Source organism: Styela clava, chromosome 2, assembly GCF_964204865.1.
Source record: "Styela clava chromosome 2, kaStyClav1.hap1.2, whole genome shotgun sequence".
Classification (NCBI taxonomy): domain Eukaryota; kingdom Metazoa; phylum Chordata; class Ascidiacea; order Stolidobranchia; family Styelidae; genus Styela; species Styela clava.
Genome location: NC_135251.1, coordinates 11,397,721 through 11,414,335, shown reverse-complemented (window position 1 = coordinate 11,414,335; position 16,615 = coordinate 11,397,721). Strand labels below are relative to the sequence as shown.

General features: G+C 32.6%; 1 protein-coding gene across 1 annotated transcript in view; it reads left to right on the top strand.

The window, feature by feature from the left end:
* Positions 1–12,437, top strand: part of LOC144431430 (uncharacterized) — a 34,884-nt gene extending 22,447 nt beyond the window's left edge. Inside the window, exons 28-44 of the mRNA XM_078119569.1 lie at positions 106–184; positions 834–904; positions 1,059–1,192; positions 1,268–1,364; positions 2,014–2,081; positions 2,170–2,304; positions 2,613–2,747; positions 3,102–3,235; positions 6,683–6,818; positions 7,140–7,234; positions 7,502–7,632; positions 7,892–7,968; positions 8,089–8,223; positions 8,913–9,053; positions 9,276–9,412; positions 10,033–10,168; positions 10,569–12,437. Of these exons, the coding sequence (XP_077975695.1) occupies positions 106–184; positions 834–904; positions 1,059–1,192; positions 1,268–1,364; positions 2,014–2,081; positions 2,170–2,304; positions 2,613–2,747; positions 3,102–3,235; positions 6,683–6,818; positions 7,140–7,234; positions 7,502–7,632; positions 7,892–7,968; positions 8,089–8,223; positions 8,913–9,053; positions 9,276–9,412; positions 10,033–10,168; positions 10,569–10,697 (1,970 nt within the window). The 3' untranslated portion in view covers positions 10,698–12,437. The remainder of the gene's footprint in view (positions 1–105; positions 185–833; positions 905–1,058; positions 1,193–1,267; positions 1,365–2,013; positions 2,082–2,169; positions 2,305–2,612; positions 2,748–3,101; positions 3,236–6,682; positions 6,819–7,139; positions 7,235–7,501; positions 7,633–7,891; positions 7,969–8,088; positions 8,224–8,912; positions 9,054–9,275; positions 9,413–10,032; positions 10,169–10,568) is intronic.
* Positions 12,438–16,615: the final 4,178 nt, after the last annotated feature.

Below are 16,615 nucleotides of genomic sequence, written 5' to 3'. Positions count from 1 at the left end.
TGAACAAAATATTTTGCTAACATTTTGCCAAAGTAAAAAGTTTAATATCTCGTATTTTACTTGCGTAAAAAAAATTTCTAACTTAACAATACTTTTTTTTTGCAGCGACGCTTGTTATAATTATTATCATCGTATGTGTTTTAATTGTTGGAGTTGCAATTATCGGGATATATTATTATAGAAGGTAAGTGATATTTCTTTTCAAGTCAACCAAAATTTTACATTTGTGTCAATGATTTAGCGATGTATAAAAATGAAAATCTCCGATACCGCGACTTATTTTTGAAATGAGTGAAACTAGAGCAGAAAATGATAAAACTACACTGTAAGTGGATGCACAACAAATATGAGTCTACAAAAACTATCAAAATAAGTGAATAATTCGCAAAAACGTGTCACGTTTGAAGTTTGTCATTGAGATTTGTGTATGCAAATTCAGAGTCTTGTCATGGAACCCATTTTTAACTCCTATCACATAAAAATTTATGCCTACTCCGTCCCATGGGACTTAAAAATCTCGTTGGGACGAGCCCGCTTCTGTTAAATAAAAAAGGCTATGAATATTCATCCTATATTCTTCCTCAAAATAAATAATAGATAAGGATATAAAAAAAAATCCCGATGAAAAGCGCACAAAATAAAAAAACCAAATGTATAGTTACGACGTTATTACGTTGCCATGGAAAATAAAAATGTGTGCTGTCCCATTCATTGAGACGTTTCCCGTAGATATAACAATCCCAAGCCTGCCAATCCACGAGATACCATTTTGATTCTGAATGTTATGATTCTTGACTTAATAATGACGTATATTATTATGTCACTTTGCACAGGAAACTTGGTCGAAAGAAAATGTTCATAGATGACGTGAATATGCATGAATTACAAGATAATGTGAATGATGGTAATTTTGATTTATGGCTTCATGAAAGTAATCCAGTTGTACTCTGCTAGTCTGAAGGCTCAGATTTTCAGTTATGAGTTTTATAAACGAATTAAATAAATGACTTGTACAATTTAGTTTGAGCTGCATACCAAATGCATTTCCTTTTTCTAAGATCATTTGTACGCAAATATAGCAGTGGATAAAATAGAACCGAGGTCACCTTACGATATTCCACTGGAGCAACTTCTTGAAAGGTACAATCGTTTAAATGAAAAAGATGGTGCAAAATTTATAGAAGAGTTTCAGGTACGTTTAACATGATAGACCCAAACACAAATAATTTTTTGCACGCTAAATTTTAATTGCCGTAAATTGATACAGAATCTTAAATCAGACGCAAAAGGACTGAATTATCCCACAACAGCCGCTTCCTCTGAATCACTGAAGGGCAAAAACAGATACAAGAATATACTACCCTGTAAGTTTATGATATTTTGGACTTATGATATCAATTCTTAAAATCAAATGTATACTTAAAATACGATAGGCAAGTTTCAAATAAAATAAATAAAAAATGTGATCTTCTGGCAATGCTTTCAGATATCCAAATATACATTGTGTATATAAAGTTCCTTTACTGTTTTTAAGGTTGTTATGAGTCAGTTCTCAACATATCCTCAATATAGCCAATTTGTTGTTTCCAATCAGTAATTGCTCAAATATGATAAATCTGTGAGGGTCAAAACAATATATGGTATAGATAAAAATCCCTTTGCAATTTTGAAAGACTTTATAGTCACCCTATATAATATATACAGGGTGGCCCAAAAGTTGGTATACAGGTATTTTATTTATTTTTTATTAGCTTCCAAGCAGCTAGAAAACTAATGTAAAATTCACACTAGATTTATTATTATATCTAAAAAAATAAGCAATTTTCGTGGTATCCAACACGTAACATAAAGTGAACTGCAAGTAGCTTCAAAGCATATAAAATAGTTTAATAACTGTATACCTACTTTTGGGCCACCCTATATATAGTATTGCAGAATGAAAACTAGTATTGTAGAATAGTTAATTGTCAATTTGAAATATGTTGTTCCTGATTGCAATGTTTATTTCAACAGCTGATTTATCGCGAGTGCTTCTTGATGGGGAAGGAAATATGAGCTACATTAACGCTTGCTACATTAACGTAAGTAGTACTCAATAAATGTTGCAACGTGAAGGTTTTTGGAGAAATTCATTTCAATAAACACTGTTTTAATTTATTTTTTTTCAAGGGATTCACTGAAGCAAAGAAGTTTATTGCTACACAAGGACCGTTGCCAAGTACAGTGAAGGACTTTTGGAGAATGATTGTTGAGAAGAAAGTATCCTGCATCGTCATGTTAACGAAATGTGTGGAAAATGGAAAGGTGAGAGGGATTACTACTTGATAGAGCAATTGAACTTGTCTCAGTCTAAGTCATTTTATATGAATTCAAACAAAGCATGATGCTCGAAATTTAACGACTCATAAATCCTTTGTGAGATTTGAATATAATTGTCTTTTAGTATTTTTGACGTGAGTGTGGGCACACGTCTCAAATCCATCAAATTTCATTGCAGCGAAATCATTCCATATTAAATCACATCATCAAAATCTATGAGTTGATTGAGTTTCAAAGTCGTGGAATAATCAAAAAAGAAAAAAAATTATTTTTAAATTACCTTTCCATTACAGAAAAAGTGTGAAAAATACTGGCCTTCTCAAGGTTCGCCTAAACAATTTGGAGATGTATATGTTGAAAATATAGACGAAATATTTACAGGTTGCTACAAAATGTTTACGCTAACAATCACAAAAAAAGACGAACAGGTGAATAATCAATAACACATTATAAATTATTTTAATGCTGCCCAAACAATAAAGTCAAATTTTGATGAACACCATATTTATCTATGATCTATGATAGGCAAATGAATTGGCTCACAATGTACAAAACGAAGAGCTTTCCAAGGAGCAATTGCCACTAAATTCATTATTTGTAGTTTATAGCAATCCTATTCACCAAATTTTGTTTATTCATTCAGTCCCATAGCCTAGAAAGGCCGTTAGTAAGAGATTGTCTTTTTAGACTTACAAAGCGTTTTTTTCGTGGTCCGTTGAACAGAATATAATGAATATTCATAGATAATTATGTTTATTCTCACTCATCAACTTATTTTACAGACTATAAAAGTGTTTCTGCTGCAATACCTTAATTGGCCTGATCACGGAGTACCAGTTACAACAACAAATTTGATAAGATTTCATGGAATAGTCCAAAAACACTCATCAAATGAACCAATAGTTGTTCATTGCAGGTGAAAATATTCATTTTCATACTACGCGCATTCACAAGACTTCTTAAGAGCGAACATTGACACTTTCAGAGTGTGGACTCACTGTTTTTTCTTGGAATTCCTTGGCACCAATTTTTACGCTATTTTCCGCATAAAATTACTCAATTTGCCTTGTAAAAATTACAGGACAATCCCGTTTTCACAGCCCAAATTGCAAGGAATTCCCAGTAATATTTATCTGACTTTCCGAGTTAATTTTACCTCAATTCCAAGTGAAACCGACCTGCTTTTCCCTATATAAAGTACACGACTTGCATGTATGCTTGACATGGATGTCCGTGTAAAATGCGTGAAAGAATTTCTCTGTATATGCAGTTAACGAAAATTCCGTGGCAGCCATTTAAACTTGGAATTCCGTGCATTCTCTAAGTAACACCCAATCTTATGACAGATCAACTGAAACAAACTTAGAGAAGTTTATTCTCAAAAACGAATCACCAGAAAATTAAACATAAAAAGAACAGGGGGTGTGGTAACTACCCCAAGACTTTTAACTTTAGGTGATTTTTAGGCATATTTTCCATCACTATATATGTCGAAATAACGAATCGAAATATCGAAATAACAAATTTCTTAGCATGCTCCAAGACTTAAGACAATTTCCAAATACGATCATGAACTCAAGCTAGAAATCCCAATATTTGACCCCAATCCCTCCAAAAATATATTTTTTTTGGCTTCCAACTGGTTACTGTCCAAATCTGAAGAACAGTACATTATACTATTCAAGTTTGATTTTGTTAATTATTGGATTTCCCAAACTCAGGTTTTCGTGGGAAATTTTAACAAAAACAGCCACAAAATTTCATTCTAATATAGTCTGAAGCGATTTTCTAGTGTTTTGATCCAGAGATGTTCTTAAATAATTTAATACCAAAATATGTTGAATAACTTTTTGGCAAGCAAAAAGACAGAAAATTAATCCAAAAAAGATGTTTTTTTCTTCTAGATTTCCAACAAGTCGATTTAGGTACTAATATACATAGTCACCCATCTCTCGCTCCTTGTACCGCCATTGATAATGGACGTTCACAAATTCAATATGCATATTGAATACGTTAACGTCCTTTACCAATGACAGTACTATGAGCGAAGGATGGATGACTGCATATAGGGACTTACTTGTGAAATCTACTTAGACTATAGTTCAAAATCTAGAAAAATACAACTTGTTTGATCGAATTTGAGTTCTTTTAATTCAAGATGTCCTACATAGAATACAAGGAATATACCCATGAAATATCAAAACCCTAGGAGGGAATCGCACCAGACTATTACAATGAAAGTTTTCATACAATTTTCTGAAAAAAAAAAAATTAGGGAAATCCCCCATTTTCACAAAATTAAACTTCAAAAAATAAAAATGTGATTTCCTCAATGTAAGCTAACAGAGAAACTAGGTAAAAACTGTGAGTTTTTTCGTTACACAGTGTATTCGAAATTATATATAGTGAGTTCGCATATTTAAGAGGTCGCATATTTTCTTCAGCACCCTCGAACCTTCGAGTTGATCTCATGTCGAATTTTTTTTTCTTTAGTTTACTGTCTGCTTACCGAAATAACTGAAAATAAAAGAGGTCCGAAATCCTAAGCAAACATATATGCACAATTAGCAAGTGCCAGCCAATATTCAGGCAGGTGTTGACAACCCCATTATGTCAAATACAAAGTCAGAGAAACACGCACTTCTCATCTGTTTTTTTTTACTCCATATAAAGTTCTAATATAATGCTTGCTATTCAGCACAACTAATAATCCTGCACAGCAGTCAAGTTAGAATCTAAGTAGTTGTATGCAAAAAAATATATTTACTTACTACCATTAAGTTGTCATAAAATGCTCAATAGAAGTTGTTTCAACTTACCTTTGAATGAACTCAAGATAGCAGACGTCTTTTTTGGGTACACCAAAGGCAAAAATATGCCACGAATACATACGTTATTTCATTAAAAAATCCTCCACTGTTGCAATATTATTCTTTGAATAGACACATAGTAGGAATATTAGAATGTCCTGTAAAAGAACCCCCTGTAAAAAAGGAAGTGTACTTAGCTCAAACCCAAAGCCTATATATTTCAAGAAACTTACAACGCAGTGCTATTAACAAACATCACGATAAGATGGTGGATCTTTTTGCTTAAGAACAGGAAAACCACAGTGTGAACAGCAAGAAATGAGTCTGGAGTGTATAACATGAGAAATCATAATTCTACTTGCGGACGAACACGTGAGAGATATATTTAAAAACAGGTCTTATTCATCATAGCTTAAATTTGGCCGATGCTAGCGCAATTGGCAAGGTTATTAATGGTAATATGAGAGATTTAGGTAACATAATATCGAAGTTATATGCTTTGTGAGTGTCTCAATTGATTTTTTGTTTACTATGACCACATATGGTAAAAGCACCTCAATGTAATCCACTACATAGACATTCATTATTGGTAACACTTACCTGCAGACATTGATCGATTTTTCGTCGAGATTATTGAGCAACTCATTCTGCCCCTTGTAGGTGAAATGTTCGTCTAGAAATCCATTCTCAAATATGAAGGGCCACCCTGTCTGAATATCTGCATTCAGCAAATTGTTACAGTAGACTATTGATATTACGTCTGTGTTCCGTGTGATGCTTTCATCATATCTCTCCCGAGTATCTCCTGATTTCTTATAATCCACTCTAATTGTAATATGCTCTAATCTAATTGACATGCTTGACAATCATGTTAGAAGTTTGAAAAGATTTCTGACAAGTTGTTAAATGAACAATGTAAATCTTTGGATTTTTGGAGCATTTACTTTTAGGCCTATAAGTCATCTTAACTTTCTGACATTATATAGCTATCACATAGTTCGGTAATATACTGGTATTGCCTACCCCTCAGTATAACTCAAACCTCCTACATTGATCAACTTCCTCATTAAAACGGAAGAACTCGCCTTCTTGATCAATGGCGGATTGCGGTTCGTGACAGTCAGTCGCTTCATCGAGTGACGCATCCGTTTTGGCGCGAGAAAATAAGCGTCTGTGATTGGTTTGTTCAAAAACGAGAGAATACAGTAGCCAATAGTAAAGCAAAAGAGATGACGTACAGTGAAATCCCATCGTTTTTCCAGGAATTCCCAGTATATTTTACGGCGTCACAAAAACAGGGAAGTGAATGTATTTTTAACTGCCATTTCCTTGTTGAAGCTACGAAAATTTTTAACAGTGCTGCTTTTTTTCGAAAGAATTGACAACTTTCCAATTTGGCATTGCCTGTCCGATTTATGGCACCCTGCATAAAAGGATGGCGTATGATTTACATGCTCATTGAGAAAAAATCATATGAAAGACTTGTATTCTAACTTAATTAGGTATGTGTTGAGTATAGTTATACTTATAGATATTAATGTTAACAATTTCAGTGCTGGAGCCGGAAGAACTGGCGCATTTATAGCATTAGATTTTTTGCTTCAAGAGAGTGAATCACTTCGATCAGTTGATGTTTACAATTGCATTTTAAAGCTGAGGGAGCAGAGAGTAGATATGGTGCAAACATGCGTAAGTGCTAATTTAAGTATCATACTAATTAATTCACATCATGCTATACAATTCTGTGAAATTTCTTCATATATATTGGAAATAAACTACGCAAAAACTTATTTATTACCAACAAATTTCCCCACCAACGACTTAAAATCAACTTATTTAATTAGTGTAGAAACTCTAATTCAGCGATGTTTTTACTGTTTTAATGGTGAGGCTGCTAGACTTTATAACATTTCGATAGATTTAATATTTTGATTTGTGGAGGCCCCTAGACATTACATTTTGCATTACATTTTGATACATCTATCATAAAACTATATATCTATTTTTAAGGATCAATACATCATGGTGCATAAGCTTATTTTGGAGAATTATTTGTTTGGTAAAACGGATATGGAATCGGAAAAATTCAATAGCTTTCTAACCAGGTAATTATTTTTGTACAAAAATTGCTGATCGAATGAATGAAAAGTAAATGAAAACATAGGAATTTGAATTAGAAAATTATAATCTTGTAATAGATAAGTGCAATTAAATCAGTATTGGTCAAACTGCACTGTAGTTGAATTTTCATAACTTCAACAGTCTTTTTGATTTTAGGAAAAATTAAAAAAAAAAATTCTTGGTAACCATAGTTACTATCTATCCATTAGCTAATTTATTGGCATTGTTTGCAACTTTTTCGTTTGTTACAGAGTTTCTTCTGATATTGGGATTTTGCAAAAACAGTTTAACGATCTTGCCAGAGTAGGACCAGTGAATCAGGCAAAGCAAGGAGAGGTGGCAAAACACCCAGAACTGAATAGAAATAAGGAAGTGATACCTTGTAAGACAAACTGTAATGCCCGTTTTGCATATCAGTATCTGCAGCTAAAACACTTTACATTTTTTGCTTCTAATTTCAATTTTTTTGTAAGTTGAAGTTTAACAGCGCGGTCAAATATCTAAATAGTGTAATGTTCTTTTAATAATATCGGTTCAAATCTAACAATAACTACATATTCATTATTATATCTACACCTCTCATCATATTACAATTTGTTGATACTTTGATCAAAGCTACAGTAACTTATCCTATTTTTTAGTTTCACGAAACAACATTGTAATAGTCCGCAAACCGACTGAATCAGAAACTCCTTGTCTGAATGCATCAAAATTAGAAGTAAGAAACACTTTTTTACCTTCAACAATCCTTGTTCAAACAACGGGATCCCGTATAAAACAATATTATTAACTTTTCAAGTTTGCAACGTTATTGAAACGTTTCCTATTTTATTTTCAGTCATACGATAACGCTACAAAATTAATTGCTGCTCAAGGTCCTTTACAGCAGACAATTGGTTTCTTCTGGCGTGCAATTCTCGACAACAATATCAACATCATAGTGATGCTTACAGAGTGCAAAGAGAATAAAAAGGTAAAAACTTGCAAAATCATTCAATTGAAAAGCTATTTTTAAGGACTTGATGAACAAAAATTCTTATCATATATATACAATCTACATGAGGATATTTGCATGATCCAGACAAAAAAACCTTACAACAAATGTCCTAAGTGATATTCGACGAATAAATACGAAATTATTTCAGGACTTGAAATATTTCACCAATTAACATATTAAACACATTAAAAAGACATAAATGCATCGGAAAATAAAACAAATACAAATAAACAAATTAATTAGAACAAACATAGTTTATCGTTGGATAGTTTAGCGGTATGAAATTTTGCTTTAAAATTAGTTTTTCGAATAATCAAATGGGATTTATTTCATAAAAAAGATACATCCCAACGTTTACTCCGTAGTAATTCATCTAAGTAAAATTGATAAACAAAAATATTGATAGTACAAGAAATATCTCTCATTTCTAGTACTGATTATTTAATACAAAATTTTATTCTGATAGCAAAAACTTCGAATTTCTTTAAAACTAATATTTCTGCAATACCGATTTCCTGATTGAAATTGAATCTGTGAGTGCCTATTAAAGAGAAGTATATACCTTTAATCAACTGACAAAAAACAAATTCGTTAGCTTTATAGATTGATCATATTCACTTGTTTTTAGTCGTAAATAATATTTGAAATATTTATAATATTAACAGGAACAATGCTTTCCATACTGGCCCAGCGACAACGAGAAAGATCTCGTGATTAATGAAATCACCATTCATTTAAAATCTGTCAGTACTGACAATAAAATCACCAGACGTGAATTACGTGTAACCAAAGAAGATGAAGAAAAGGTATGTTAGTTAAGTTAACAATCGATATCAAATTTTAATGCACTTGATGATTTAACACATGCCACATGCCACTTGTCTACTGTTCTACTGTAATATTACCGGTAATGCAGCTTATTCACAAAACTCGTTCTGTGTTCGCAATAGTTGCTAGCTCACAGAATGTGGAAAAAATAGAACCGCATTGTGTATGAGTCATTTATCAATTAAATAAAATTTGTTAAGGAAATTATCCAATACCAATACACTGGTTGGGCATCGAACAAATGTCCTGATGATGCTACGGCAGTACTTGATCTGATAGAGAAAATGCAATCAAGTGTGAGAAGAGATAAGAATTCTGCTGTGTTGGTTCATTGCAGGTAAGATTGATATCAAGACCTAGAACCACGGTTAAAGTTATTAGAACATTTTATTGCGAAATTAATAATGTGGAAATAGGATGTTTTGTACAAAGCACTCACCACAAAAACACCGACGCAAACGCTCACAACATAAATAAAATAGTGAATATTCTGTTGGGGTTGAAGGTCGGAAACGGAGATTGCACTGGAAGTTCAACTTTTAAATCATTACTAAACCTAACCCGAAGTAGATATTACTAATTAAAAATTGAGCCATTTGTATACGAAAATGCGTAACAGATGGCTAAAGTATGGAACACAAAAAACTTGGGAGTGAAATATATCTTTTTGCTTAAACAATTGGTAAAGCATTTCTTTGAGGTGATACTGAAATGTGGAATCGATCGATCCATCAGTTGCAAAAATTAGTGATATTTATATATATTTAAATCACCAAACATCCCAACAAGAATTCTGCAAAATGATTAAATGCGAATATGGACTATTAAACAGAAAGTTTCAAGTTAAAATTTGATAATATTTAATTGAACCAAATATTATTTCAATTATACTGAAAATTTTGAAGCAAATTTTATTAATTGGTCCGCATGAATATCTAATTTGCACGGTTTGTTTAGTGACGGGGCAGGAAGGACCGGAAGTTATTGTGCAATTATTAATCTAATTGAGAGATTGAAATGCGAGAGCAATATCGACGTCTTCAGAACTGTCAAAGATCTGAGGGATTGCAGACCAGGGATGGTGCAGACATTGGTAAAATACGCAGAGTATTGGTAATCGATTAGAATTAAATAACATATATAGTGAAACATAATCCAGCTAGGTAACAAAAACAGCGTAACCTTCCTGAAGCTTGTTTTTGTTTTTTAACATTTATATGAAAATGATCTTTCAATATTCAGAGGAAAGTGTTATCACCCCGATAATCTGCCAAATGAATCAAATAAATTGGAAAAAAAATCAAGTCAAATAATTACTATTACAATGGGATAAAACTTTCTTTCTTGTATATATGACAATAAATAGGTATTCAATTGCATTTAGACTTTTGAACACCCAATGTCAAGTACAGCTAATAATTAAGAAACGAATGTGTTCAGTTTTCATATAAAATTAATAGGTTTTTATTATTTCATGTATTTTTATATTTCAGGACCAATATAAATTCTGTTTTGACGCCGTGTCGGCTTATCTGTCTTCATTCAATCTTTATGCCAACTTCAATGTCGACAACAAACCTTCAACATCAACGAAAGAAGAAAACTTGTACGCAAACATATGACATTTTAAAAATGCTCATAAGGAAAAAATTGAAAATTGCTATGTTTGTTTATGAATATTGGTCCCGGAGTAATTGCACATGATAACTTTGTTATCATTAAAAACTGAAAATTTAATTTTCTGTTCTTATAGTATAATCTCTTATATACCGGTATGTATTTACTATCATACGCTAAGTTACATTTATTTTAATTTTTATTTTATTATCACGTTTTAAATTACCTTGGCATTCCCTCGAAGTAATCTTAATGTAACAACTGAATCAACATGAACCATTTACACAATTACATCCAATTAAAAAACAAAATTAGCACAGTTTATTGATCTAAATATAGAGAAGAGTTATCACCGATGTATTCGTTGAAAACAACTAAATGCTTCTCTAATATTAAGATGTGAAGAATTCATGAATCAGGTATGATTATATTTTTATGCGTTGTACACCAGCAGTCGCAAATGCATGCCAATAAATTAAGATGAAAAACTTCATACTATCTTTGAGACTAGGTTACATGAAAGATATTGCATGCTATGTGGTTTTATGTCAGTTTTTTGTTGTCCATAACCAACCATGCTACTCTAAATTAATTTTGCCTTCTATTAGTTATTGTAAAAAAAGTTTAACAAGTTGAAAGTCATGTATTCTAAACCTGCAAAAAAACCTACAGTTCTAGATAGTATACTATATATAGTATATATATATCATTACGAAATGTTTTGTAATTCTGTCCCGACAGAACTTTTTAATCAATTCGTCAATCGTTCAATTTAATCAGCCAATTCGTGCTGAAAATTTATTAATCGATGTATATTAAAAATATATATTTTTCGAGTTCAAGCGCTAATTTTTATTGAGGTAAATTTATTCATTTGTACATTCTTTCACCACTTTGTTCCATCATTCTAAAATAACTGCAGAATGAACTGCTTGAGCGTATCTATAATAAAGGAAACACACAATTAGTAATATACGAGCTGAAGTAATTTTAACAAAACTATAATGTCGAGATTTAAATTGCACTTCGAAGAAAGCAATATTTTATAAAAGTTTTACAACACCGGCGCCATCTGCAAGCGCGCTTATTATCAGACATTTACAAATTACCAACATGATTTAATTACTTTTTATTAAATATTGTATATTTATGATGGGGGTAACTGATATTAAAAATGCTCAATAATTTGATAGTTGTCTTTTGCGTATTGTATTTAAATGTTTTCAAGATGTTATATATTATACTTATCATGTTATATATTATTTTATTTGTGGCGTTTTTCATTTGTTGCATGCAGGCTGAAAAGACAAAATACTCCACTGACTTGCCGTACCTATAAAATTTATATACACTTCATTAGTTGTTATAGTTCAAACAATTTTGTTCAATAAGTATTTGTAGTTTCTACAAGGTAATTAAACCAAATACATGATGCGATCATTTAGTTTTGGCAATGATTAGCAATCCAAGTCAATAATTTCTCGGTAATTTCCCAAAAGGAGAATATGCCTGCTTCGTTGAAAAAGTGCATGCAAACTGAATTTGATATGTTTCATTGGTGTATTTTTCTGCCCTTGCAATTTGGAATAAATATTAAGATTCTTGCCATTTTAGTCTCTATGGTTTAAAAAAATTTGTTCAATATGTATTTGTCTTTTTCGTCCTTGTTTTATTCCAGAAAAATGATGTTTGTATCTAATTTTTGTTTTGAAAAGTGTACTAATTTTAGTATTACACAATCAATAAATCTACGTGTACTTGTTTCAAATTAATAGGCACGATTAGGTGTGGTTAGGTGATTAGGTTAGGTTACACCCAATCGCCATTTGAATGGCCTACTCATTAGCGGGCATATTGGGCTTCCTTTTTATAACATATTTTAAGAGCAGCTACACAATATGTACATCGCCAATCAAGTATACAGTGTCCATGTATGGATTTGTTCTTTTATTAATAGGTTCAAATGTATCTAGCCTGAACGAAAAACTGTCATGAATGTGCCATGTGACGGCGTTACAGAAGTATGTGTACCATTATGGAGGTAACTAATTTTTGTTTGCCTAATCTCCATCAAGATGTGTAAAGAGACTGAAACCCATGGGCAGGCGGTATATTCACTTGGCTAACACAGACAGTCCCCGAACTCCTAATAGAACTAAATTAAGCAAAATCGGTATAAAATTTTGGTCTAACCCTAACCTGGTACACATGTTACGAGAGTACCCATGACTCCATGAGACGTGCAAAGTCAATGTTAAGTTGATTTATTTTAAAACGTGGGAACACATTTTTATAAAATATGCAAACGCTTCATTCTTTTACACTAGTCCACTTAATCGAGCTTGCCCGCCAATCTTTGTAGCAAACTCGTTTTTCAGCCAGACATACAGCTAAGGCTTTATTCTATGGGTATCTTTGCGCAACTTCCGTGTTCATATATTTAGATTTTTATTCTTTATTTCATATCACGATGTTATGAAATTACCTGAAAGCAACTATTTCCCAGCTTTGTAAAGTTTAGTAGTAGCATCGAGTATTGACTAATCTCAAACGTTTTCCGATGGTCCGCATTTATGCTCATGACAACCTATCATTATTGTTTAAATCGAAGATTTATTTTTTGAAATTGTTACTTGGGTCGCAACAGAAATAACCATTCTCATTAAGAATACAGAAAAAATTTACAAAATAAAATTTGAATCACCATTTTTTGTTATCTAGAGATCCTAGACGACCAACGCTAATCTCACATTAATATATTGTTGTTGTTGAAATGAAAAATCGCCCATATCATTGAATACCAGACCAAACGTGCAACACTTGAGAATGGAAATGTTCACAAGAAGTTCGCTACCTTAGTTTCTTTCATACATAAGACTAAGGCTATTAGGAAAATTTCGCCGATTGGTTTAGTAGGCAAACTGGCTGGTGATCAACCAATGACAAAAATCGGTGCCACATGTATGAGCTACTCCCTTACTCCCACATGTATGAGTTTTTATTTCCCAACGTCACAACTAAAGTAATTATTCAAGAAACGCGAAAGGTTGATTTTTTCGCATCTATAATAATTAAGACATTAGCAAATAATTTATTATAAATTTATTTTTTATAGTAAAATACCTAAAAATTATTAATCTCCAACGCAGAGTTTATTAGGGATCATACTAAAGAGATAGTGATGTTTCACTTTATATTTACACTAAAAAAACGGTAATTACTAAAATTTACGGAATTCAGACATTCAAATAGTAGAAACCAAAATGAACCTGTTTTTAGAATAGATAAAAAGTCTAAACAAGCAAGAAGTGCGATTTTTGCCCAGTTCTTGCCTAGTCTCAGTCTCTACCTTGCTCAAATATTTCAAAATGCGTATAAAATGCAATAAATATAGGGCATCTTTAAATTAAATCCTAGATAATATCAATTCTCAAGAGTGAAAAGTTCCATAACATGAACCTGGCTTAAATACAAATTTGACTTTTCTTGCTCTTGCATGTACCAAAACCACAATCTGACTCTCGCATTTCAATAAGTAATTTTTAAATAGTTAATTCCGGTTGAGGTTGCAAATCAAAATGAATGTCCTTAATCAGTATTTAGTAACAGGGCACAGGTTGCAGAAATTTTCATAGTAAGTTCTTCGACTCCTAAAGGCGGTGTACAAAAAATTAGGAATGACAAACAACATTTAAACCCAAACTTACGGCATATTTGACTGCGACTGTTAGTTTTGCTGAATAAAATGTAAAAACATATTGGAAATGAATATATATTAATTGAAATACGTGATTGATTTTTTAAATTCATCATATACTGAATGTCTGTTCGCAGATATATGTGATCCGAAATAACACACATATTTTCTGTGACATATGCACGCGGTCAACTTCCAGCAATGCCTGAAAGTCATTTGAGTTTCATAGATTTGAATGTTCTCATGCAGTCATATTGAAGATCATTTGAAATCTAGTAGCATTTTACGACCTTATGACTTTTTATGAAGAGGGTAATAAGAAAATTTCAGAATGTTTTACGAATATTGGTATACGACAGTGTTTCCCAAATTTTTTCGGCCATCGCCCTCCTGGACGACTTTTTAACTAGCAAACGCCCCCAGTCAAAGCAACTTTATTCTCCATTTATCATTAGTATAATGTGGAGGTTGAGCCTAGTGAAATGCCACCAGCTTGATAATATCTGGCTTCATTGCTGTCAAAAACAGTCTTGGGTCTCGTATGACACTGTCAAGGGAATCTCTCTTGATATGTAGAAGTGCCGTCACTGCACTAAATGCTCGCTCTACCAAGAATGAGCTGGCAAGAGCAATAAAAAAAAACTTGACCCGATCTCACGCGAGAGAATATTTCAATTTGATTCTGTTCCCAAAAATATGAAACATTTAACATGAGTTTGGAAGTATAAACCCAATTGTAGTGGTGCATTTTCGCTTCTGGAAATTCATGGTCATTTGTAAACGGAAACCAAAAATTTCTTTACTATCTCCAAAATATTTTTTTGGCGGCGATCGAACTTCTGTTTGTGTATGATTATACTCAGAAGTGTCGCAAAATTTTTAATCACTCACTTAGTTTTCTGCTGAAGCGCACCTTCTTCTATCTGGACATGGAAATGAAAGAGTCCAAACAGTAAATATAGAGCATTACTTGTTTGCGCCGAAAAAAAACTGGACATTACTTGAGGAATTGATAGAGGTGACCAGCAGTGCTTCAAGCATGACCCCCTTCACATCAAATCAGATACTTGCTTTCCCGAGAGAGAAGTCAGCAGTGATATCCTGCGAGCACCTTAATTATCTGACTTAAACCTCTCAGATTTCGATATGTAGGTAGTTCGAAGGACAAATTGTATCAGAAAAATCTACAAACGATTGGTGAACTCAAGGCTGCAATTGCATAAATAAAATAGAGAAATATTCAAAAGAGAAATGTTGCAAAAAGAATGCAATTGTCGAGGAGGGCATTTAGAACATATTCTAGGAACAACATAATTTTTGTGCAAAACGTCCTAGATTTTCCGACACTTTTAGGTACAAACATACGCAAACAGAATTTCAAGTGTAGACAAATTTAAATAATTCACTCCATTTTCGTACAAGTAATCGAGCAATTAATGGTCTCGTTTTTTGGTGACCACGCTGTATAATACTGTTTTTAATATAAATGGATTAAATATGCTGGTTAAATCACTGTATTCGATATTTTAAACTTACGCAACACAAATAATAAACCGACAATTAAACAATGTCAGACACAACATGAAATAACAACGAGCTGCCAATTTATGTATTACCTATGTAGTTTTATTATTCAATGACCCAAGAAATTAAAATGAACCAGTTAAGTCGCAACATGGAAATGGTCCTATCTGGCGTACGTCAGTTAAATCAGATGGTCCAGCTCTCACATGTTGCTCTCAACAATACCAAAAGCATAAAATAAGGGTGCTGTACTGACACTACCGTTTCAAAACACCATAGAATAAGATAGTAAAATGAAGCTGTTATTTAAAACAGTACAACGAAACTTGCAGGAAGCGTATGCTGTATGCGCTATGTATTATTGTGAAACGATACGGATTTAAAAAGGTCATAATCCTATTCTACGTTGAGCGAGAAATTTCGAAACAACGAAATCACAAGCAAACTTGTTTGAACCAAAACATAGGAGTTAAGGGCATAAAATATCATACTTCTTGTGAGTTCCCGTATTGATGTCAGCGCCCCCCAATCGCCCAGTTTGACAGCCAACGTCCCACAATTGCCCAAATTGCCATCAGCGCCCGCCAAGCTATGGCAAACGCCAATCTTTTCATTTTTGAAAGTGGCATATTTGTAAATTTTGTAGCGGAGTAGGAAGCAGACGAAATTTCTAGCTGAATTTCTCGCGTCAATGTTCCTAAG